The following is a 24,117-nucleotide window of genomic DNA, read 5'->3' on the forward strand; positions in this document are numbered from 1 at the left end:
GAATTTAAAGGGGCACACAAAAATTGCATGTTTTTGCTCACACCCAAATAGGGGCAAATTTGACAAGCTATAATAAATGATATGTGGGGTATTTTGAGTTGAAACTTCACAGACACATTCTGGGGACACCAGAGACTTATATTACATCTTGTGAAAGGGGGCATAATAGGTCATAATATATATTAAAATAACAAAAAACACAATAATGAACCAAAATGACGAAATACACAAACACATATATGTGAGTTTTCAGTGCATCCATAAAAAAATAGAGAGAGAAAGAAAGAGTAGTTTTGACCACAGAAGAGGTCAAGCAGGTCACAGTTGAGTCCAATCCACTAAATAAAAAATAAAGAGCGAAATACTTCCCAGACATGAGGGGACAGAAAAAGTGTAAGAAATGAAGAATGCAGAAAGAGGTGCAGGTGAATATGAAGGAGGTAAAAAGAGAGAAAAGAAAGAGTGTGAGAGAAGAAAAGGGCTGAGATAAAAGATGAGCGGCAGGGACTCTGACCAGCTAGAAATGAGAGAGAATGAGAGGGCAGACACAAAGATTGAGGTGGTGGATGAAGCGATGAATAAAGAAAGGGAGACAAAGGACGAGTGGGAGGATCCAGTGGACTCTGGGCAAGAGATAGATGAGCTGAGGTCAGATGCTGAGAGAGGGAGGACGGAGAGGTAGCTGGAGAGAGAAAAGTCGAATAAGAAGAACAGGCAGGGAGACAGGAAAGAGACGAGGAAGGAGAGAAGACTGAGGCGAGGGTGGAGAGAGAAGGAGAGCCAGCAGATGTCACAAAATCATTCATCAAGCTCCAAAACACTTCACCTCCACGATCCACAAGAAGAGCACTACGAAGGCGTACTTGACATATCCACCCACTGCAAGAAACCAAAGAATCCAAATGTGCTTACCACACGAGCCAATCATACCAGACACGGATTCATCTACTGAACTCAACAGCCTAAACAAGCCCGCCACAGTCACTGTCACTCTCTGTCGTCCAAATCCAAATCTGTTCAGCAGTGCAGGCAGAACCATCTGTGCTATTCTAAAACTCTGTCACTCTCTGCTGTCTGAGTCCAGGCTGCTTCCTATGGCCGAGCTGCTGGAGAGACTCTTGCTGAGCTTCTAACCCAGCATGGCAGCTCTCTGAGGGGCTCTGGACCACTACTCTATGCCTTTGCCCAAGTCTTGATGGAGCATGAATTTTTTTGGATGCCAGAAGAGTCATTAGTCTGTATGGAAAACACTTAGAGGGATCACAGACAGACAATTATAGGATAGGGTTGTCAAAATTACCGGCTTCTGTACCAAGTCGGTACTGAAATTTAAAAAATGTGACGATACCAGCATTTCCCCCTAGCATTTTGAGCGCTGTTAAGCAATTCTTAAACACCTCTGATTGTGTTCACGCGCTCAACATATAGGTCTGTGATTGGCTACAATGATCAACGCTTCATAAACTTTGTAAATAGACATCAATGACGCTCTTCACTGAACGCTTACACAGATACACACGGGAGCATTTGAAAGCAGGCGTCTATCAGCAGATCCCGATTAGAAGGATCCGCTGATAGACACTGCTTTTAAACACTCCCTTGTGTATCTGTGTAAGCGCTCAATGAAGATAGTCAAAAGATGTCTATTTAGCCATTGTTGTAGCCAATCACAGACATATCAGTTGAGCAAGTGAACACAATGGCCAATCAGAGGTGTTTAAGAATCCGCTCAATAAGCTAGGGGGAAATACTGGTATCGTCACATTATTTAAATTTCAGTAACGACTTGGTACTGAAGTTGGTACTTTTGACAACCCTATTATAGGATGGCTTTTGGTGGTAGAGGGGTTGGGGTGGTTCTGTTGACGTCTGTATTGCACAACATGACCATCAACAACTTTAAAGGCCTTCATAAATAAAACACTAACATTTTTGTAGTATATACACAGATTTTTTTTTTTTATGTTTTTGAAAGAAGGCTCTAACGCTCACGAAGGCAGCATTTATTTGATCAAAAATACAGTAAAAATAGTAATGTAATGTAATTGATAAACTGTTTTTCGCCAAAATGAAAGCTCAACTGCAGTTTCAGTCAAAATAGGGTTTATCTCTTGCAAGTGTAGAAATTGTAGTATTGTAATTTTTCTACTGTGGCATAAAGTTGTGTTCAATTTGAACACTGGAACCCTTAAATCTGAAATCTCAAAGTGCACCAGATTGATGAATGTAACTTTAAAATGTACAAAATGTAAAATTTTAAAGGTGTAAACGTCAAAAAGTGGGCACTTCCATCAATAATTATAGGAACTGTGAAAATTTCTCCACCAAGCAACCCCAAGAAAGAAAGTAAGAGAACCAGATATTTTCATCAAAAGACAAAATTTTGTTATCCCTGTAAAAATGAACAAAGCAACATGCTCAACCTGCTAGTGTTCAAAAAGAGAGCAGCACAAGAAGGCAATGGAAGCACTTAAACGCACAACTGAGGAATGTTTTAAAGAATAAAAACCATAGCTCAGTGTTCTAAGACACATAAAACTACATTCCAAACCCTGACTGCAATTTCAGTGCAAACACAATTTCCATTAACAGGAAAATAGCTTTCTCTCTGAATGAGAATAATCTATGACCTATGGTTCGTTCTCATTATGCTAATGTCATATCTGGATATCTTCCATTAGCTTTCTAAATGAGTCTTATCTACATTGTATGTTAAGAATATTTATCTATAACGTAATGTTTTGAAATTGCATTTCACACACTCATAACAACCGTGTAGGAAGTGATACGTACAATATTTAGACTATTACCTGTAGATTGACCGTGCTGCTCATCTTGGCTCTCGGGAGGGATAATGCCATACTTGTGGAGTTTAGTTTCCCCAACCACTTCTCCACCTGATCCAGGGTCAGCAGACGGTCCAGCCGAGCCAAAAGCTCCACATGGAAGGGCAAAAGCAGCACCATGCTGGCCTTCCCTTCCCACAGCCCCAGTTCCAACACCTGTACCATGTTCTCCATGTCCTTGTAGTGACGATATACACCTGGGAAAACAGATATTTGGTAGTTTGGATGTCTTAGCTGTGTATTCCGATAATAAATGACTGTTGGGACTTACCTGATCTGTGCATCATGGGAACTTTAGTGTATTTGGTACCCAGGAAGCTGCGCAAATCTTGCTTCTCGTGGTAAAAGCCTCGATCCCAAAATCCTACAAACAGAAAAATCTGCTGAAAACACATGTGGAAAGTGGATAAATGAACATGACTTGGACGTCATGACCAAGACAAGCATTTTAACGTCCTGACACAAACTATTAGAGAACATCGAGTACAATCATCTTTCATTCCTCATCTTACAGTCAAACTCATCTTTGGATCTGACATACATTTAGGACTTGATGAGTCAAATTATACAAAGGAACATCACAGACACCATGCCAGAAAAAGAGCGAAAGATAAAAGAAAGAAAAGGCAAGAGGAGGGGTGCAGGGGAGGCAGAGGCATAGGACGTATTATTACAGCCCATTACACCCATTAAATTCACTGACAAAGATGAGATTCGATAAAGAGACTATTAGCAGTATTACAGTCACATGTTCTTTTTCATAGTCTTTTCACCTTATTGGATTAGTCTAGGGAAAGATAAAGAATGAGAGAAAAAGAAAGAGCGAAAAAAGCAGTATCAAGTCAAATCAAATACTAAGGATGATTGCAAGACAATATGGGGTTAAGCCAGGCCGTGTTATTGTATTTTGCAGCACCAGAAGCACTATACTGCTCTTCAAGAGGAGAGAAGAGACAAAAACATGAGACAGTCTGTGGTCTCTGCAACTCAATTTGAACCTTGCCACGTGTTATTTAGACCCACAGTCGCCCCAGAAAGTATTTGGACACTTATGCCACACTTAAAATGTCTAAATATCATTGTGCCAGACAAAAAAATGTCAAAGTGTCATCAGCAAAAATTTTCTTTGTCAGAAATAACTTTACTTTTTGTGCCATTTTACAATTGTTTTAATAACAGCTTGTTCCAATGCTACTTTTAGTGAATGTTTTAAGTCACACAGGAGTCCTAGCAGTTATCACCAGTGTAGCTGATCACATTAAAGGGGTCATGATATGGATTTTTGTTATTATTTTAATATGTTCCTTAAAGTTCACTTATAATGTTAAAGTTTTTTGCACAAAAAAAACAAACATACATGTGGAAATTTTCAACCCTCATTCTGACCCTCTGTCCGAAATGACCCGTTTTTAAGGGGCAGCTCCTTTAAGGCTTGTCAGTAAACAGCCACTGTTATGATTGGTTAACGTCATTGCATAGGAAACAGTATCAACACCCACTCGCTATTGCACGCGAGTAAGTGTTTTGAAAACACTGTCCATATAAAACCGTCATTTACAGACAAAGCATTGTGAAATCATTTACTAATGGTTTGTGATGCAGCTGCTGCTTAATCTTTTAACAAAAGTTTCTTTGCAAATTATCCATTAATTACACTATGCATCGTTTACAAAACAAAATGCTCCAAACAAACATATAATCCTCTGTCGTGATCAAGGACACCATTAAAATAAACCATCCACTTGTTTCCAACTCTGGGAACCTTCTGAAGTCTGTACAAAGCTGTTTAAACTGGACGCGTCAAAGCAAACTTTCTTACACTCTTCCATTTGTCCTGTTGTCGACAGATTCAAGTGCGTGGAGTATGTCAGAAACTGAACACACATCTGTATACTATATTCAGTGTAGACAGCATCACTGATTATAATGGGTTCTATTTGCTTTCTATCTTTTTGGGGCTGTTTGTATGTTTTTCCAGTATTAGAAGGATCTCTAGCCCCTTTGTAATTTGGTGCTAGTTTTTCACTTTCCCATCAAAGTCACCTGATCACACTTCTGTATTTATAGCTTCAGTCTATCCAGGCCTCTGTTTTGTTGTGCCTTAAAAGAGGAATGTGCCACCCAAGATGAAATTTCCATAATCACCTTTAAACACTCCAGGTCCCAAAACCACTGCTTTCAGCATTAAACATCATCAACTGGAGGAATTCAAAACATATTCCTTACATGTAATTAGGAATACCATTAACAAAACCAGAAAATAAACAAAACAAAGAGACAGAAACTTGGTTAAAATTCCTCTTTAAAGAAAAGAGTCTCATTTTATAAACCCGAGACGAGACGTTCAACTGTCATTTATTATGAGAAACACCTGATCCTGTGTAAGGAAAGCAAACCTCTCTGTTCGGCCCCGTGCCAAGCTTTGCATGCGCCTCAATGGTATGCTAGCAGTTCCCTTTGAGCTTGTGAACACAAGCCAAGAGCCAGAGCAGTTGGATTTCAATAATTATACAGGGGGATGAAATATGATCAGTCTAAAGTTCAAAACACATGGCATGGTATCTGTCAGTTATTATAGGGTGGCAAAGCTCTTGGAACTGCGAGCATTAAAAGGGGAATTCTGCCATGCGAGTTTCTGAAATGCCACACAAGGATTCTTGTCACTGCGGTCTTGGCTGGCAATCAAAAGAAAGAAAACATCCTGGGAGATTCTATGACTGAAAGAGAGAAACAGAATGACCTGACGAGCATTCACGAGAGAGACACTCATACCTTCTTCATTAATTACAGAGCATAAAGACAATGCGGCTATTGTGTGGTTTTGCATCTTGAAACCTCTCTCATGCCCGTATTCAGTAATAACTGAGCCACAAACAATAAAGCTAAAACGCTCTGAATTAAAGCACTTTCATCTTCTCTCGCCAGATCCTTTGGTGCTCAGAGCAGAGCTGCTTTTCGGAGGTGAAGTGTATGTGCTTGTTTTGGGGTTTGCTGTTCTTTTGGGTTTGCTGTACAGAGCACAAAGGCTGAGGTAATGAGCTAGTGTTGTGTCTGCCACCACGACACACCCCGCATGGGCCTACAATTCCCTGTCTCTCTCTTTCTTTCTCTGTAAGGCCTTTGACCATTTCACCAAAAATCTCTTATCTGTCACCTCTGTCTTTCTTTTCACTCCGTATCTGTGGCTCTTCATTTGCCCCTGCTATGAGCTCCAATCCAGTTCTCCATGGTGTCTGGCTATTTGTTTCAGTGTACTTGGAATTATGAATTGTACATGCACCAGAGTAGCCTGTACATATTATATATATATATATATATATATATATGGGTGTGTGTGTGTGTAGAGTTCAGACACAAAAACCTCTAAGTCCGTCTGACATGTTTTCTTTTAAATGAGCATTTTTACCAGGCTCCTATGTTTAGGTTTGGTAATTTTATTATAACGGCAACGGCAAAAGGTTATTATCAGTTACTGAAATGACTTATTTTCAAAAATGCCAGTAGCATGTTTACCCACCACGCAAAGCACTCAATTGCATGGGGCACCGCAGGCTTGGCCCCGTGATTTCTCCCGAGTGGTACGATGTAGTCTACGTGATACGCAGATATATGCCATATACCCACAAGGAAAGGTCAAGGATTTCCGTATACCCACTTAAAAAAAAAAGCGAGGATACGGATTTGGCGCTCTTTAATGTGGCGTGACAGATCACTGTAACGCCTCAGTTCTAGAAAAGCGTCAGCATGAAGTGCACGTGAACTGATCCTCTCCTCTGCTTTAATACCAGTTACAGCACAAAATAAACATGAATGATCATCTAAAGGTATGTTAAAAGATACAGTACAACTTACCGAAATCCGTATCATGTCTCTTATAATCACGCTCAATCAGTGTTTTAACCTCGGAAAGATGTTAATAAAAAAGCTGGTAAACAAACAAACGTAACGTCACATTTACCTCAGAACAAACATATTCATCATGACCAAAAACTCGTTAGTCAGCTAGAAAAATTAACTCTAGAGAGGAGCATTTAGCTAAATATATGCATCGTATTACATATTAATTATAATTTTTAATGTTCTTTAATAGCCTATATAATGCATGTTTGAATAAATCCATCAAGTTGACAGCCACCATTTAAATGTTTATATTTCAAAAAACGAATTGGAGTAGAAATAATTTTAAAGTTAGTAGGCCTATTATAACTTTATTATAAAAATTTCCTTAAGTGTAATTTAAGTTTGTATACAAATAAGTTAATTTTAACCTACAATATTAATGTAGTACCAACTGATTCCCATGTATATTTTACAGCATTAGTTTTTGTAATTTGTACTGTACCTGATATACAGTACATCCAAAAATAACTGATATTGAATCGAATTGCAAGCTTGTGAATCAAAATGCCTAACTATGATGACAGACTGGCAGGAAATGGTGCAAAACAGAAAACAAAGTCAAAACAGGGTGATATTGTGACATACTGATATCTTTCCATTATTGTTAACAATAGTTGCAACCTGCACTCTTAAATGTGCCTTGAAAATTGCCAGCTGATAACAAAACCAGAAAACGTGTTCGGGGACACGTTCACGGGGCACCCTCCCGGAGATTTGCTTAGGGCCCCCAATAACCTAAACATGCCCCTGGCTAAGTCCATGTGTGCTTTTTTGCAAAAACCTCTAAGTCCACCTCTTTGGACAACAAGACAGTAAAACGTCTGTTTCTGTCAGTTTTACAGCAGCAAAAGGAACACTGTTGTGTTTACTTGCTACTCGCGAAATCCTGTCATTGCCACTGTAACGGTGGACAAAACATGGTAAAAACTCGCAGCTCGGCAATTGAAAGCCAGCTCATACGCACACCATCGTTCATCTTGAAATCCGCTTTGCGTCTTCCAGTTGGTTCTTCTGTGGACTTAAAGGCTTTTGCTGAAAAAGGGAAGTGGCGTTTGAACACATACTATGTGCAGAGAGCATTCGCTCAATATCATTATCTCATTTTTGATGGAGGTGACGTTTAGCGGCTTCTGCATCTGAACTCTTCATATATAGATCTGGCAACACTAATGAGTCAAGGCTTGTACCTCTTCCCCTGTGATTTCGTGCACTGTACACATACAGAAGAGGGACACATTTGATGCGTGGTTGTCACTCCCGTATATTACTGTGTGTACAGAATGGGAATAAGCACTAAAAGATGAAGTGACAACCGAATTTAACTGCAGTGTGTATGTGGCTAATAAAACATTTGTAACTTACTCCTTAAAAAAGCTAACTCTTAATTACATATTTTTTGAGTTCAAATCAACTTGACTCAAAAATCTGAAGTGGCACATGCATGATTGAACGGGCATACATTTTTGAATCCAGGAGAACAGAGAAAACTGCTCTCAGATTAACACCAAGAGTAAAAGTCCACAAACGGCCCATCAGAGAAGCAATGAAAAAGCTTCGGACAAAGTTAATATTGCACAGGCGACTAAATGAATTACTATAGAACCCTGAAGCGGTGCGACTACTGACTGCTTTTAAATTATAAATCCAAACTATGAATTCAATTTTCATAATCTCATTCACAGGGCCCAATCTATTGTCTGATCTAATTTGTATATTTCATCGGCTGAATTAATGAACTTCCACCAACTCCCGCTTCTTGCTTGAGAATGGAAAGAAAAATATGTAATTAAGTCAAAACATAAAACAAAAGAAATTAATTAGATTGCTTATCAACCTAAAATCAATCCAAACTTTATTTCCTGTTGCGTTTGGTAGTAGAGTGAAGCTCTCCTCCCACCGCTCCGTTCCCATCACTCTGTGTTTAAAATAGGATCAAAGCACCTGCCAGTATTACTCAGACAAAGAAATCAATGAGTAGAACAAGACTCCAGCATGTGAGTGAGACAAAGCACAAAAAGAGAGAGAGACAGAACTCTGGTGAAGTAGAACAGCATATAACACCGGCATGTTAAAAACTCATTTTAAGCCCTTCAAGCATATTTAACGTCTCTTCTTGGAACTGACAAGAAACTTAAGTATTGTTGAACTGTCTTTGATTTGACTAAACACGGCGCTGCATGTACTGCACAGCTTTTGTGTGAATACAATATTACTATTACAGCTCAATAATAATAAGACAAGAAAACTACCATCTCTAGAGCGTGTCAAAAATTGTTCCTTTCAGTTTAAAATGTCTGAACATGGGTTCAAGGTTAAAAATACTAAATCAGAGCCCTGGCTTAGTGGTTACCATGCACGCTCTTACACAATGAACCGCAGTGCTCATACGGATTTAAACCTAGCTCGCAAAAATTCCCGTAGCTCAAATGGTAGAGAATGGTGCTAGCAACACCAAGGTCATGGGTTTGATTCCCGTGGATAATGCATGAACTGATAAGTTGATTTGGATAAAGTGTCAGCTAAATGCATGTAATATAAGATATAATGTATATAAAGGCTGGCCCACACTGGTGATTTCTAAAATGTTATCAGATTTAACATTTTTGTAGTGTGTGGAGTGCCGCAATGTGACCAAGAAAGCACACCACACACTAACAGATCCCATTTACAAATGTCCTGACTGTGAACATGGGAAATCTTGCAAAATCTCTCGCAGTCAAACGTGAATTTAGAGTAAACAAACATGGCAGATGATGGGCAAGAAGAAATGGCGATAATAGTGTTTAGACTACTTTTTACAGAAAATGCGCAGAAGTTGCGTTATGCTTCTGTCTTCCGCCAGCTCACTATTTGATTGGGTATTGTTTTGTTCCGTGTTACAATCTACAGAGTGTGTGCATGTTTGCCCTCGGGGTTCCCCCCTACATACAACAGGTTTTCTGATCATAAATATTCAACATGTTGTATGTTTACGATTTGAGATCAGTGCGGTTCCGACATTCTTCCAAGCAGATTCTCTTAACACCTCACACCACAGGATAATCTGAGAAGATAATATATAGAACCATTAAGATAATCTGAACTTTAGGATTGTCTGAAGGAGAGAATTGGGCCCAAAATCGGCCCGATTATCTTGTAGTGTGTGGGTGCCTTTAGATGCAATATTGTCAAAAAGGACCAAAAAATAAAAAGACATGTTCTGTGCATATTATGCAAATTTTCCCGATTGCATGGATTTGAATAACCATATTTATTTATTTATTTATGACAAACGCATGCATTGTGATGGTCATGTGACAGGTCATGTGACAGTAATGCAGTATACTACTGTTCATTGTTGCATAATGCATACAGGTCCATGTACTGTAGTAGTCAGTATACAGTATATACTGCACTGTATGCAGTTAGCAGAAGGCTAGTATTGTATTAAAGATATAATTCACCCAAAAAATTTAAATTTTCTGTTTATTTACTCACCCTCAGGCCATCCAAGATGTAGGTGACTTTTTTTTCTTCAGTAGAACAGTAAAGAAGATTTTTAGCTGAAACTGTGGTCCTTGGTAATTCATATAATGCAAATCAATGGCTACCATCACTTTGGGAGTCAAAAAACATATACAGCCAAAACAAAATTAATACCCACGACTCCTGATGATACATTGAGGTCTTCTGAAGCGAAACGATTGGTCTATGCAAGAAACTGAACATTATTTACAACATTTATTATTACCAGTAATCCACAGCCTCGGCAAACGGTCTTGCACACGTGCTGTGGATCATGGCAGTCTGGAGCGCAAGCTTCCTGTCGCAGTATGTCATATGCACGGGAGCTCAAACATTGCGATTGAAATCGGACAAGCGAATGTAAACTTAATTTTTATATAGCTTGCGACTTCCAGGATAAAAAAGTACCATTTTGATGAACAATAAAACACGTGTCCTCCCTTTCTGTTGTAAGCAAACACAGCGTCAACTCGCATGCGAGTTTGCTCCCACACATACTCCATTATGCGACAGGAAGCTTGCGCTCTGCCACGAACGCGCTCAGGACCGTTTGCTGAGGCTGTGGATTACAGGTAATAATTTTGTAAATAATGTTCAGTTTCTTACTCAGACCGATCATTTAGCTTCATATTACCTCAATGTATCTCCAGAAGCCATGTATTCATTTTGTTTTGCCTGTATGTTTTTTTTTTTTTTTTGACTCCCAAAGTGATGGTAACCATTGTCTTCCATTATATGAATCACAGAGGACCACAGTTTCAGCTAAAAGTCTTCTTTACTGTTCTTCTCAAGAAAAAAAGTCACCTACATCTTGGATGACTTGAGGGTGTATTAAATTAACAGCAAATTTTCATTTTTGGGAGAACTATCCCTTTAAGACTACTGCCACTCACTGGAGGGCAGGAGATGCAGACTATCATTACTACATTATTTAAGATGACACACCACCTCTCCTGGGAAGATTCATAGGCTCTTCCTAAATATACTGGAGATAGTGCATCATCAACCCTGAACATGTGAACTACTGTCCCATTTCAGACCGATACACAAATCGTTTGTAAATCACTTGACTGTAGTTTGGAAACTGTAATAAAGTGTCATGAAAAAATAATGAATTGTTTATTCCACCCAATAAAAGTTCACCAAAATTAATCAGACTTCCCGGCGTGAACACAAACAGGTGTGTATACAGTACACAAATACATACAAACACATACGTTGTAAACACATGCACCTCACAGGTGCATCTGCTACACCAACATAAATCACTATAATCACACACATGTATGTTTTGCACACCCCCTAAAGTGTGATTCCTTATCCTCCAAGCAAATTTTCACCTTCAGCATCAGTCGTGCAACTGCTCATACTCCATTTATCGAGCAGCAGCACAATCTGTACTAGCTAATTCTCCAGCACGCAAGAGAGCGGAAGCCCAGCGGTGCTACGACCACTCTGTCTGATCCTGTTTGGCTCAAATATCAGTTCTTGCCTTTTTTCTTTCTTTCTTCTTTTTTCTTTTTTAGAAACGAGGCAATATCTGTGGGTTTAAAACTGTTTTAACTCACCAATGACCTTGGAATTGGTAGAGAACTGAAATTGAGAAAAATGAAAATGTTAAAAGTACAACTGTTCACGTTCTTAAATTATTTGAGTTGCATTAGATAAATTATTTGTTCAGAAATACAGAAGTACAACTCATAGTGGTGGGGAGTTTGATTAATTCCAGATCAGATTTGTTCACTGATTTCTTCAGTGAATCTTTTTGCAGGTTACATTATTAGGCGAGTGGATGGTGACAAGCTGGCATCTTTTGTGTGCTAAAAATTAACCACAAATATTTAAGCAAGACCACTGGAGCAAGAGCTCTGTTACTCCGAATATTAGTAATATTAGACACAAGCTGTGCTTACAGTCAGACTAACAGCATGATAAGTGTAATGTTGCTTAAATATTTAATATAATATGACTTTTTTTAAGGTGTCTTTGTGATCTTTTATACAACAGTTCAAAAAATGTAGAGTAAAATAGTGGTGTTGCTAAATAAATCAGTGTTAAATGATCCAATTATTCACTTCTAAAGACAGTGGCTCCGTCCCAAATCGCATACTCTCTTGAGTAGATACTTATTTTGAATAAGTACTTACTTTGCGACTGCTAGAAACTATGTTCTATATAGTATGAATGTGTGTAGTATGAATGTAATCCGAACGTACTAAATCTGCCCATGTTGTCATTATCATGTGACCTGCACACTGCATCATATGCACACTTCAGAATCTCGCCAAAAGCAGTACTTTTTGGCTACTTTTATGAGTACTGTGAATTCTGACATACTTTATTTGTCCCATACTTTCTGCAGCCAGTCACATGTTTTGTTTGCTGAATGAATCAGTATTTTTGAACAAATTGAATCAATGATTTAAATCCCACTTGAATTAATGATTCAAGTCCCAGTGCTGTTAGAATGTACATCAGCGCTCCTAGAAAGCCAGTCTGCCAATCAGGTTACAAAAACTATTAATAATTTTTATTTAAAATACGCATGTCTACAAATCTTTCATGTCTACAGTTCATTCAAAAACACTGATTAGTTCACAAACAAAACATCGCTAAGAACTCAAATTATAGAAAATAATAGTATTTACTTCCCACATGCCATTAAAAGTAAAGTCAGGTTTTACAGTGCATCAGGCAAGATGAGGCCATGAATTTTGCAATGCAGTCTGGCCACTATCCAAAAACATAATGGACCATAAAACTTCAAAATTTGACAACTATCCTGATCTTTTAAGTACAGTAGGCAAGCCACACCTTCAGTATAACTCTGTCTAATGCCTGTTCCTAAAACATACTATTCACAAAAGCTTTTTAGTCTTTTTTTATGACATGCCATGTCCTGTGATGTGTTATTTGCATTCCTTGATGAAAATAACTTTCCTTAACCTCTTTGACTCAATATCATATTAGAATAGAATTGTGTTCTAGCATTATATTAAGCCAGCTAAACTAGTTTCCAACTTATTATTTCTTCTCACCTTTAAAGTGCAGTGCATTGGCTAGAATCATGGCTCCAGGTTTGGTCTCCAGTGCCTGTTCCAAAGCTGCTGTCTCTTCCCCATCCATCCCACTTTTAGCCCAGGACTGGAGCTTCTCCATGTCAGTGTGTTTCTGTGCATCCTCCAGGGCCACATGCTGCAACCCAAAGTGGGTCTGGAGTTTCTCCAGAAAGCTCTTCTCCAGTTCAGGGGCTTGTTTGGAAAACAGTGCGGAGGAACTGTGCAATGTGTAGCTGGTTCCATTAGCTTCAAACACAGATTTCAGTGCCCTGGTCAAAGCTTCTCCAACCGCCTTTTCATTTTTGGTGATCCTCAGGAGATCATGAAACTGGCCTACTGTGGATCCATTAGCTCCACCTCCCACAGCCAGCAGAGAGTTGGCCAACAGAAGCGGGGAGATGAAGGTGTTGGTCTTGGAACCATCGGTGCGGAGCGACCTGTACAGCTGCAGTCCCAGGCTCCAGGTGGGGAGATGTAAGCTGGAGATTTCTGGCTGAGGTGAGCCTTGAACTTTCGGTTCCTGTGGAGCAGATGACCAGATGCTCTGCAGAGCCAACAGTAGTAGAAACAGGAGAGGAACAGGAGAAATGGGCAGCATTGCAGGTCTGAAGGGAAAGCGAAAGAAAATATTAAAATATTATTCTACAAATGTTAAGTATATTACAGTCTCGTGGGTCAACATGAAATTTAAACTGTTCAGGGTTCTCATTTACTTCATAAAAACGTGTTGTATTATGCATAATTCATTAGTGTACGTAATTCAGAAGATCTCTTCGCCTCTGAGATCTCTCTTGATTCTAATGATTTTGTTAAAAACATTTTTTTTTTTTCCAAACACTTCATTCTGGTATATTGCCCACTTTTCACAATCGAATCAATTTTCGACGGACAATATCAAGTCCCATCCAAGTTTTTTCTCTCTCTCTCTCATTACACAAATGCTAATTTATATTGAAGTCCTGAACCCCAAGGATGGATTATGGTCCTGTGAGGCCCCAGGGCACCAGCTTCTTGGAGACTCCCCAAAATTCATTGATTTTAATTATATTATTGGCAAACGTTCAAACACTGTTTGTCTATCTATATTATTTTTACATTTGCAGTGCCTTGCTTCTGGAAGCTTCAGGAACCTCAGTTCAGAGGCATGGGCCCAGGCCATAATCCATCCCATAGAACAACAATAGTCTAAAAGACAAAAATAAAATAATTAACAAAATACAGCGATAACCAGAGTTTACTCCAAAATACCACAGTAACTACAATAAAACTGTACTATAAAATAAATTAATATGAAAGATATGTTTTGAAACTTCTAATGAGATTCCATTTAAATGTATTACAGTTTTACAGTAGTAACAACTTTAGCATATATAGTATTTTGGTGGAAAATGTGGTTGCTGTGGTAATTTTATAGGAGTGTCCATCTTCTGACACTCTAATCCCGACGTCAAATTCGTTTTCCCGACTGTTGCACTGCTGACAGGGCATTAAATAGTGACTGGGCATCCTCACGGCCTATTCATCTCTAATATTAACGTTAAAATCCTCTCAAATATAAACCATGAACCGAACAGAGTCCTCCGGAAATTTCACTTTATATCCGAGAGATCACAGAAAAGACCGAATAAACAACCCCCTTAAATAACAGCAGACGTCGGAGGATATTATACAGGCGGAACAGTAGATGTTGATTTTTGCGCTTGCTGAGCGAGCGCAGCTGTTCCGTCTGCTCGGAGAACTGAGGGGCAAAAAACAAAGTGAAAAAGTTCCTTGTTTGCTTGTACCGTTAATTAATTAAAGCTTCCTTCTTTTTCTCCGGCTTCTTCTGCGGGTTTGAGCTGAAAGGAACTGACAGGGCAGGTTCAGACGTGACAGAGGAGGGTCTTTTAACAGTTTGCTCACTTTTCCACAAGGCGAATGCATTCTCTCTGGACTCAATCCGGGTATTTTTCCCCTTTCCAGAAATCGCACATTCCATAAACCTCCTTGCGCGTTTTTCTAGCAGATACCTAAACAATGCGTTCTTGTTTACCGAGTCATTTTTTCTCTTTTAATGTTATACACAATAAAAAGAGTCAGCGCGCATTATTTTTTGGTGTTTTGACGAGCAAAATTGACAAAAAGCTGTCTTTTTTTACGCAACTGGTTGGTTCCCTCAGCAGTACCTCGAGGAAAGCCCGCAGTTATCATAGCGACCGAAAGGGGGCGCGCGCGGTCTACACTGCCCCGGCCCAACATAAGGTCGACTTGTCCTATAATAGCGTGTCATGTATCCACCCGCGAAAGCATTAAACACAGTTCTCTTCGTTCTGATTTACATTTTGAGCTCCCAGTTTTGGATTTCAGCTGCGACATGTTCCAACATCCTCAGAGAAAGTTTCATTAAAAAAAAAAAAATCAGTTAAGGTATAGTTCAATATTAGTCAAGTTGAACTGCAAATTGATCAATGAGCAGATAGCACAAGCAGACAGAATCAATTGATGTTTAGATAGTCAGAGGCAGTGGAAAAGGAGGATCAGGCCTGGAGACAGACTCTCAGATCACGGCAAACACGCCGCAATACTAAACAGCCTGCTGGGACATGACAGTACATAGACTATGCCAATTACTCCTCTAATCCACATCACACTCTCAGATAGTCGTCTACAAAGCACACGCCAGTGAATACACAAGTGCACTCACAATGCCTCTGTATGGCTGTCTCACACACACCGTAGCTTGCGCTCATATGTTGTGATGGCTAATTAGACTTACATGCTGTACATATGCTTTTTGAATCTAAAGCTGTCAGAGGCCTCACGCATCACATCTAGTGCATTCACCCCCAACGTGCACATTCTGCCAGCATGCTGACAGGAAATACGCCCCTCCTTCACACACACGTGCACTCACAGTAATGATGACTAATGTGTGACTGGTCATGGCTGCTTGCTTTATGTGGAAGATAGGGTGTACTGGTAACTGGATATATCTTAACCATCTCTGTGGGAGCTGCTGCCTTAAGGACACTCGCAGAACATCACAGTCATTGGAGCCTGTAATTAGTTGCCCTTTCATACCGGGCTACAATCACCCCCTCCCTGTTTTCAAATCAAAACCTTAGCCGTTATAAGAGCAACTGTTAAACCGATCAGGTTATCACAGTCAGGCGAGCCTATAATGAGCAGGTTTCACAGATACAGCAGCCCAGGTGATCCATCTACCCGCGGCTGCTTCGCACCTAAACGAGTCCCTAGGGAAACTTCACAGATCCCTGGATACCCTGTGGGAGATTTGCATCTTCCAGGGGTCTCACCTTTCACCAATGCGACACCTTTAGCCATCCCTTTGCTATACTCTTATATCCAGCCTTTGACCTTCCCAGACGCACCTTTACACCCTTAATGTTCATTCCACCCCTCCGTTGATGTACCAAATGCCTTTGCAGGATCTTATTTCCACTTATCAGGACATACACGTACAAAAATTTTCTACATTAGCCTCGAATTAGGTTTGTGGTGGGTTAAATGTTTGGCCTCAGGGCATGATTACACTGGATTAGAACATTTAAAAGGGAATGTATAGCTTGTTTATGATGATTTGTTTATGAAGATGATATGAACAGGCATGATGAAGAAATGAAAACGTTCAATAAAGGAGTGACCGTAACATCACAGCAAGTTTTGACTTGGAACAGTAACCATCCAGAACAAGGGATGCACCAATATAAAAATTCTGGCAATTACAATAAGACAATAATTATTTTCATGTTATGGCCAATAACCAATAAATGGCTGATAGTACACTCTAAAAAAGGCTGGGTTAAAAACAACCCAAGTTGGGTTAAAAATGGACAAACCCAGCAACTGGGTTGTTTTAACCCAGCGGTTTGGGTTAAATGTTTGCCCAACTGGGCAGTTTTAACCCAACTATTTTTTAAAAATGACTATATGGCTGGCTTAAAATGAACCCAAAATAGGCTAGAAATTAAAAATCAGACACATAGTTACTAGAGGCAACAATAATAATCAAAAGGTGAACATTTATTAATAAGCAAATTATTAAATGTTTATTGTTTAATTATTATTCATTAAACTTAATAATAAATGTTAATTTATTAAACGTATTAATAAATGTTAATTTCCAACATACTTTGGGTTTATTTTAAGCAAACAATACAGTAATTTAGTTGAGTTAAATAAAACTACCCAGCAGGCTGGGCAAACATTTAACCCAACTGCTGGGTTAAAACAGCCCAATCGCTGAGTTTGTCCATTTTCAACGCAACTTGGGTTGTTTTTAACCCAGCATTTTTTAGAGTGTATAGAACTGTAATATTTCATCTAAATGTATAAATAATATAACATTTTTAAAACTAAATTCAAAGCCACAATTAAAGACATGGTATGTCGATTTTTCGCCGCTAGAGGTTGCCTATTCAAAACAAAGGCGTGGCTTGATGATGCCGAGTTTGAGCAGGGCGAGTGCTGTTGGAGATGAACGAGGCTGCTGGAGAGATTGCTAATGAGAGACGAGCGCGACACATGGCTCGACAGCTGAGGAACTTTTATTATGCCGTAGTCGCTGCTTCCGCATCTTCCGGTCAACCGTATGAGATAACGCAGCAGCGCTGAGTTGCTGCCGAGCGAACGCTGTGTGCACTGTTGTACACTGCATTAAGCTAGATCGACTTTAGAATATCATGTTAATAAATGCTGGATGGCTTGTGCTGATAAATGGCATGTGATTAAATACAAACATATTGTATGATGGAGAAAATGCTGTGTTATACTGTTACTAAAAATTAAGCTGCATCTGATTATGCTAGGTTAGCTACTAGACAAAATAGTTTTTTTTTTTTTTTCTGAGGCATGGTAAAAGCATGGTACTCGCGGAAAAACAAGAAAACTAGATTTAAACAACAAGACTAAACGTGTTGAGCTATATAACAATAATTCGTTCCTTTGTCTAATAAAACATGTAACCTATTAAAGCATCTTTAGTGTTTACATGGTTTCTACAAAATTAAATTGGAAATCGAGGGTAACGCGGGTGTGACGTCACTGATATGCGACGCACTGACAGTCGGACACGTCCTGGTTAAAAATTGCTTATTTCTCTGGATTTAAACATTCTTGGAGACATTTGGGATAATGTACGTACACAAGTCAACAAAATATATAACACTGTTCTAGTGGTTTTTGGATATTTTAATCCAAAATTCCTACATATTGTGCCTTGAAATTTAGGGGTAAGAACTTTCTAATCTACAGTAAGAAAAATTAATATTCATTTTGAGATTTGCATAACATTTCATAGTGTTATTAAATTATTAGGGTTTTTCAAGATTAACTTTTGATGGCAAACGTAAAACTAGAGGAAATGAGCACGCACAAATATCAAATAGTGGTTAATTTTCTCTAATATTTCATAAAAAAAATTCTCTAATATTGGCAGATAATTGATATGGTATTGTGCCATAATAGTAAAAAAAAAAAAAAAAGCAATTGCATTTTAATGACCTGGCAACCAACATTATCAGCCTAGCATTGTGGCAGTAAGTTTTCCACAGGCAAGCACCACTCACATTTTCTCCAGAATGTGCAAAAAATCTAGTTTACTCTGCTATTTACCTTATTATATGCCCCCCCAAAGGGCACAAATTTGCTTTAAATATGTTGGACGTCTTTATAGTGCCAGAGACAATATACAGAAATAACTGACATTTACCATTCAGCTTAATTGATTTTCCTTATGGATGCTGTCTTGTAAAACACACAGAGACCAAAATTCACAGTTCATCTCGTGCACGAGTCTCTTCCAGCATCTTCTGGACACCTTTAAGGCAGAGTATTGGTGTCCATCCAGTCTCATAACCCGCAAAACGCTCTGCCAGCGACAGGAGACGAGAGGCAGGGCGAATGACATTTACGGTACAATAGGCCCCTGATTTACTTTCCGTACGAGCCTGTAGACAGTAAAGTGCTCTCTCACACACACACACACACACACACACACACACACACACACACACACACACACACACATATACACACCTTTACTGCAGGGTCTTTTATATGTTGGAGCCATTTCAGGACAAATAGTTCAGTTCCTCCATGCGTTCCGTCAGTTCATCATCATCCCTGACCCATGGGCCCCGCCGGTGCCGTTTCACGCTTAGTCTCCCATATGTGCTGAATTCAGAGCAGTCGCTCTCATCTGCATTCAAATTCCCATCGTAATAAGGGATTCTGGAATACTGCTCTGAGATCAGCGTTAAAAGAGAAGATCTGTCAACACCCTGTTGTACTCGTTTGGATCCGAGTGCGTTGAGTGATGGACCTGTGGCGCATTTCCCAGTGCTTTTAATCCATGATGATTCCATGGGTCTGACCCGCAGCAGCAAGTAGGCTTGAAAAGAACATAAACACATGCATTTCCTCTGTCTCTCTCTTTCTTTCTCACTCTCTCATTCATACAAATACACACCCAAGGGTGTACAGTCTACAGGAGCAGAGGTCTGGATAGCTAAAAGAGCACAAACACACACAGACACAGTTGGGGGGAAAACATGTTCACAATTGTCAGAAATCACAGTGCCATCTGTTCTCTGTCTCAGATGTTTCCAGGCAGAGGCTCTAGGATTTTCCTGCGAGACGAAGCAAACTGGGCGGCCGACCCTCAGGGCGATCCCAAGTCAAGAACAAGGGTGTCGGGTGAATGGAGCAGATGACAGAGGTGGTGTTTTTCTGTAACGCCGTCTGGTCAAAGCACATATAGGCAGAGAAATATACATAAATAACCCAAGCCTGACATATGAAATAAAATATTTTATTTTTTTAAAACTAAAACGGTTAAACGTTTAGACAAAATATGTATAAAAAACTGCATATATTTTCATCACATTTCATGCACACATTTTCAACATGGTTTTTCCATAATGTTATGCAAGCGTAAGTAAACCGCAAAAATTTCCCTGCACAAAGACGTGCATTGCAGTACATTCTGAAAAAGACAAAGGGTTAGTTCACCCAAAAATGAAAATTCTGTCTTTAATTACTCACCCTTTTTTTAATTACTAAGACTTTCGTTCATCTTCGGAATGCAAATGAAGATCTTTTTGATGAAATCTGAGAGCTTTCTGTCTCTCTATAGACTGCCTTCACAACAAAATTTGACGCTTCAAAAAGTTTATAAAGAGATCGTAAAACTAATCCATATGAATTGAGTGGTATAGCCCAAATTTTCTAAAGAGACTCAATCGCTTTTTATGATGAACAGATTTAATTTAGGCTTTTACTCACATGTAAACATTGATCAGTGAACATAAACAGAGGCTCAACCGAACCTGCTTGACGCATGAGAACAAACCTCTTCCGGAAGCTCAAATGTGCGTAACACATGAGAATGATCCTCATTGGTTCTCGTACGTCATGTGAACATACGTGAGCTTCCATTTACCACAACTGATGTGTGAGTTGATGAATGTTTTACATGTGAATAAAAGCCTAAATTCAATCTGTTCATCATATAAAGCAATCGAGTCACTTCAGAAAATCTGGACTGAACCACTCAATTCATATGGATTAGTTTTACGATCTCTTTATGAACTTTGTAGCATCAAAGTTTCAATTGCGTAGTTGCGTAGACCTAACCACAAATAAAAATAGCATACATACAAATAAACCACAAAACCATAGATTATATATTATCTATGGACAATATACACACATAATATTGTCACATGACATTTTTTCTTAACTTAATCTTCAAAAAATTGTTTCAAACCTGTATATCTTTCTTTCTTCTGCTGAACACAAAAGAAGATATTTTGAAGAATGTTGCTAACTAAACAGTTTTGTTTCCCACTGACTTCTACTGTATAAACAAAAAATACAATGGAAGTCAGTGGGAACCGAAACTCTTTGGTTATCAGCAGAGTTGTCAAAAGTACCGACTTCGGTACCTAGTCGGTACTGAAATTTTAAAAATGTGATGCTTTGAGCGCTGTTGAGTGGATTTGTAAACACCTCTGATTGGCCACTGTGTTCATGGCTCATCGGTTATGTCTGTGATTGGCTTCAATGATCAACGCTGTAAAAACGTTGTAAATAGTCATCAATGACGCTCTTCACCAAGCGCTTACACAGATACACATGAGAGCGTTTGAAAGCAGGTGTCTATCACAAACCAGTCTGCTGATAGATGCCTGCTTTCAAACGCTCCCTCTCCCACTTTCAAAACGCTTTCAGATTCAAACATTTCTGTGTGCTTTCAAACGCTGCCGTGCGTTGATCATTGTAGCCAATCATAGGCATATCTGATGAGCGCGTGAACACAATGGCCAATCAGAGGTGTTTATGAATCTGCTCATGCGCTCAAAGCGTCACATTTTTAAAATTTAAGTACCGATAGGTACCGAAGTCGGTACTTTTGACACTCTAGTTATCAGCATTCTTCAAAATATCTTCTTTTATGTTCCGCAGAAGAAAAAATACATACAGGTTTGGATTGACATGAGGGTGAGTAAATGATGACAGAATTTTCATTTTTGGGAGGGACTATCCCTTTAATATCAAACAAGTAATTTACTTCTTTTCAAGATACAGCAGTCCTACAAATAAAGTTCATGTTCCATATGTTCACATTATCTTGGATGGAAAATGTATCAAAAATATATATATATATATATATATATATATATATATAAATTCTAGGAAAATTTAACAAAAGTTAATAAAATGAAAAAGAACTTCTCAACCATTAGGCATGTAGATGTTTAGACGTGCTGAATAAATACATTCCTGGACAAATTACATCAGCCTTATTAGCACTGACCTTTGACCTTTACTCTGACCAGCGCATAATGAGATAGCAAAACATCCACTAGGTGCACGAATCTTGGCAGATGCAGTGTGTCATCCATCAAGCGTCGAACAACCTAATCATTTCACATACTGCTTTTTCATAGAGAAGCATGCGTATCGGGATGCACAGCTATACACATACACGAGGCAACATGGGCGCAAAACAAGCTGCAAAGTCTCTGAACAGTCTGAGCTAACTCAGACATGATCACATACACATGCTGGTTTAAAGCACACATGCTGGTTTAAACAGGCACACCTTCCCAGACAGATGGACAGCCACGCACACAGACTTTCTTCAGTTCTCACACTTTCTTGAACACACATGGTGATTTGCTCAAACAGATACACTCAGATACTGTTTCTCTCTCTCTCTCTTTCTCTCTCTCTCTCTCTCTCTCTCTCTCTTTCTCCACTCTATCAACAGAAGCGAGGTTAACTGGAGCAGTTAATTGCTCAGAGTGAGTCAGCGATGAGTGGAGTGTTTGGAAGTGGCACACACTCCTGTGCTGACAGCTGTCTTTATATAAACTGAACACTGCTCAACCCAGAGCAGCTTTCCGTCCCAAAAAAACCCGACCGGCACGGTTCTGCAACACGTCTTAGATCAGCAGGGAACGGAACAGACGCCGGAGTGCAGCAAACCGCGCCTCCCACCGCCTCCCCCTCGCTCTTTCTCTCCTTCCCCCCTGCATCCTTTCTTCACATTGTCCTGCTGTGTCTCCATCTCTCTTTCTCTCTTGGATTCTCTCTCTTTCTCCTCCTCCCTGCTCGGCTGCTGCCAGGAGCCCAGCTGGCACTGTCATGTCTGATAGCCTGGAACAGACTGGGCGTGTGGAGGGGGGGTTGACGACGCTGAAACGGCTACAGCACAATGCATTATGCATTACAGGAGTGTGTGTGCGTGCGTGTTTCCGTGATGCGATAGAAGCATGTTCGTTTTTGGCTCCTGGCAGGTAAATAAGTGCAACCAACATGGTCGTTGTGAAAAGCATATGCTGATTTGGTGCTTAAGAGAAACATTTCTTATTATTATCAATGTTAAAAAAAAAAGGTGAGCTGCTTAATATATTTGTGGAAACCATGACACACTACCATTCAAAAGTGTGGGGTCAGATCTTTTTCTCTTTTTTTTTTAAATAAATTAATACTTTTATTCATGAAGGGCGCATTAAATTGATCAAAAGTGACAGTAAAGACTTTTACAATGTTACAAAAGATTTCTAGGTCCCACTTTATATTAAGTGGCCTTAACTACTATGTACTTACATTTAAATTAATCATTTGATACAATGCACTTATTGTGTACATACATGTTTTTACATTGTACTTGTATTTTAAAAACACCTGCATGTAATTACATCTGTAATTAATTTCTGTAATTACATACATAATTACACTGTTGACCCATCCCTTACACCTTACCCCTACCCTTAAACCTACCCATACCACCAAAGCCTTCCCTAACTTTACCCGTATCCCACCTCAATAGCAGCAAAAGTGTTTTGCAATTCAATATGAACCCAATAAGTACATTGCACTTATTTTTTTGATGTAAGTGCATAGTACTTAAGGCCACCTAATATAAAGTGGGACCGATTTCTATTTTAAATAAAAACTTTCTATTCATCAAATAATCCTGGAAATAATGTATCATGGTTTCCACAAAAAAATTAAGCAGCAAAAACTGTTTTCAACTTTTAGAATAATAAGAAGCATTATTAATTATTGAGCACCAATTAAAAATTGATGATAATTATGCAGCAAATCAGCATATTAGAATGATTTCTGAAGGATCATGTGACACTGAAGACTGGACTAATGATGCTGAAAATTCAACTTTGCATCACAGGAATAAATTACATTTTAAAAATATATTCAAACAAGAAACCAGTTATTTTAAATTGTAATAATATTTCACATTATTACTGTTTTTACTGAATTTTTGATCAAATAAACGC

At 39.0% G+C, this 24,117-nt stretch overlaps 1 protein-coding gene across 4 annotated transcripts in view; it reads right to left on the minus strand.

Moving 5' to 3' along the window:
* The window catches only part of serpinh2 (serine (or cysteine) peptidase inhibitor, clade H, member 2), a 33,459-nt gene extending 13,465 nt beyond the window's left edge, over positions 1-19,994 (minus strand). For 3 of the 4 annotated variants that reach the window (XR_007931041.1, XM_051901410.1, XM_051901408.1), the window contains exons 1-4: positions 15,094-15,484; positions 13,289-13,914; positions 3,118-3,210; positions 2,811-3,043 (exon numbers count right to left, since the gene is read on the minus strand). Coding sequence is in view for 3 of the 4 variants with exons in the window: in XM_051901410.1 (XP_051757370.1) it covers positions 2,811-3,043; positions 3,118-3,210; positions 13,289-13,907 (945 nt within the window). In the remaining variant the exon portion in view is untranslated. Of the gene's footprint in view, positions 1-2,810; positions 3,044-3,117; positions 3,211-13,288; positions 13,915-15,093; positions 15,485-19,345 lie in introns of those variants that run through there. The other variant, XM_051901409.1, reaches the window with a different exon arrangement.
* Positions 19,995-24,117: the final 4,123 nt, after the last annotated feature.

This window comes from Ctenopharyngodon idella, chromosome 7 (assembly GCF_019924925.1).
Source record: "Ctenopharyngodon idella isolate HZGC_01 chromosome 7, HZGC01, whole genome shotgun sequence".
Classification (NCBI taxonomy): Eukaryota; Metazoa; Chordata; class Actinopteri; order Cypriniformes; family Xenocyprididae; genus Ctenopharyngodon; species Ctenopharyngodon idella.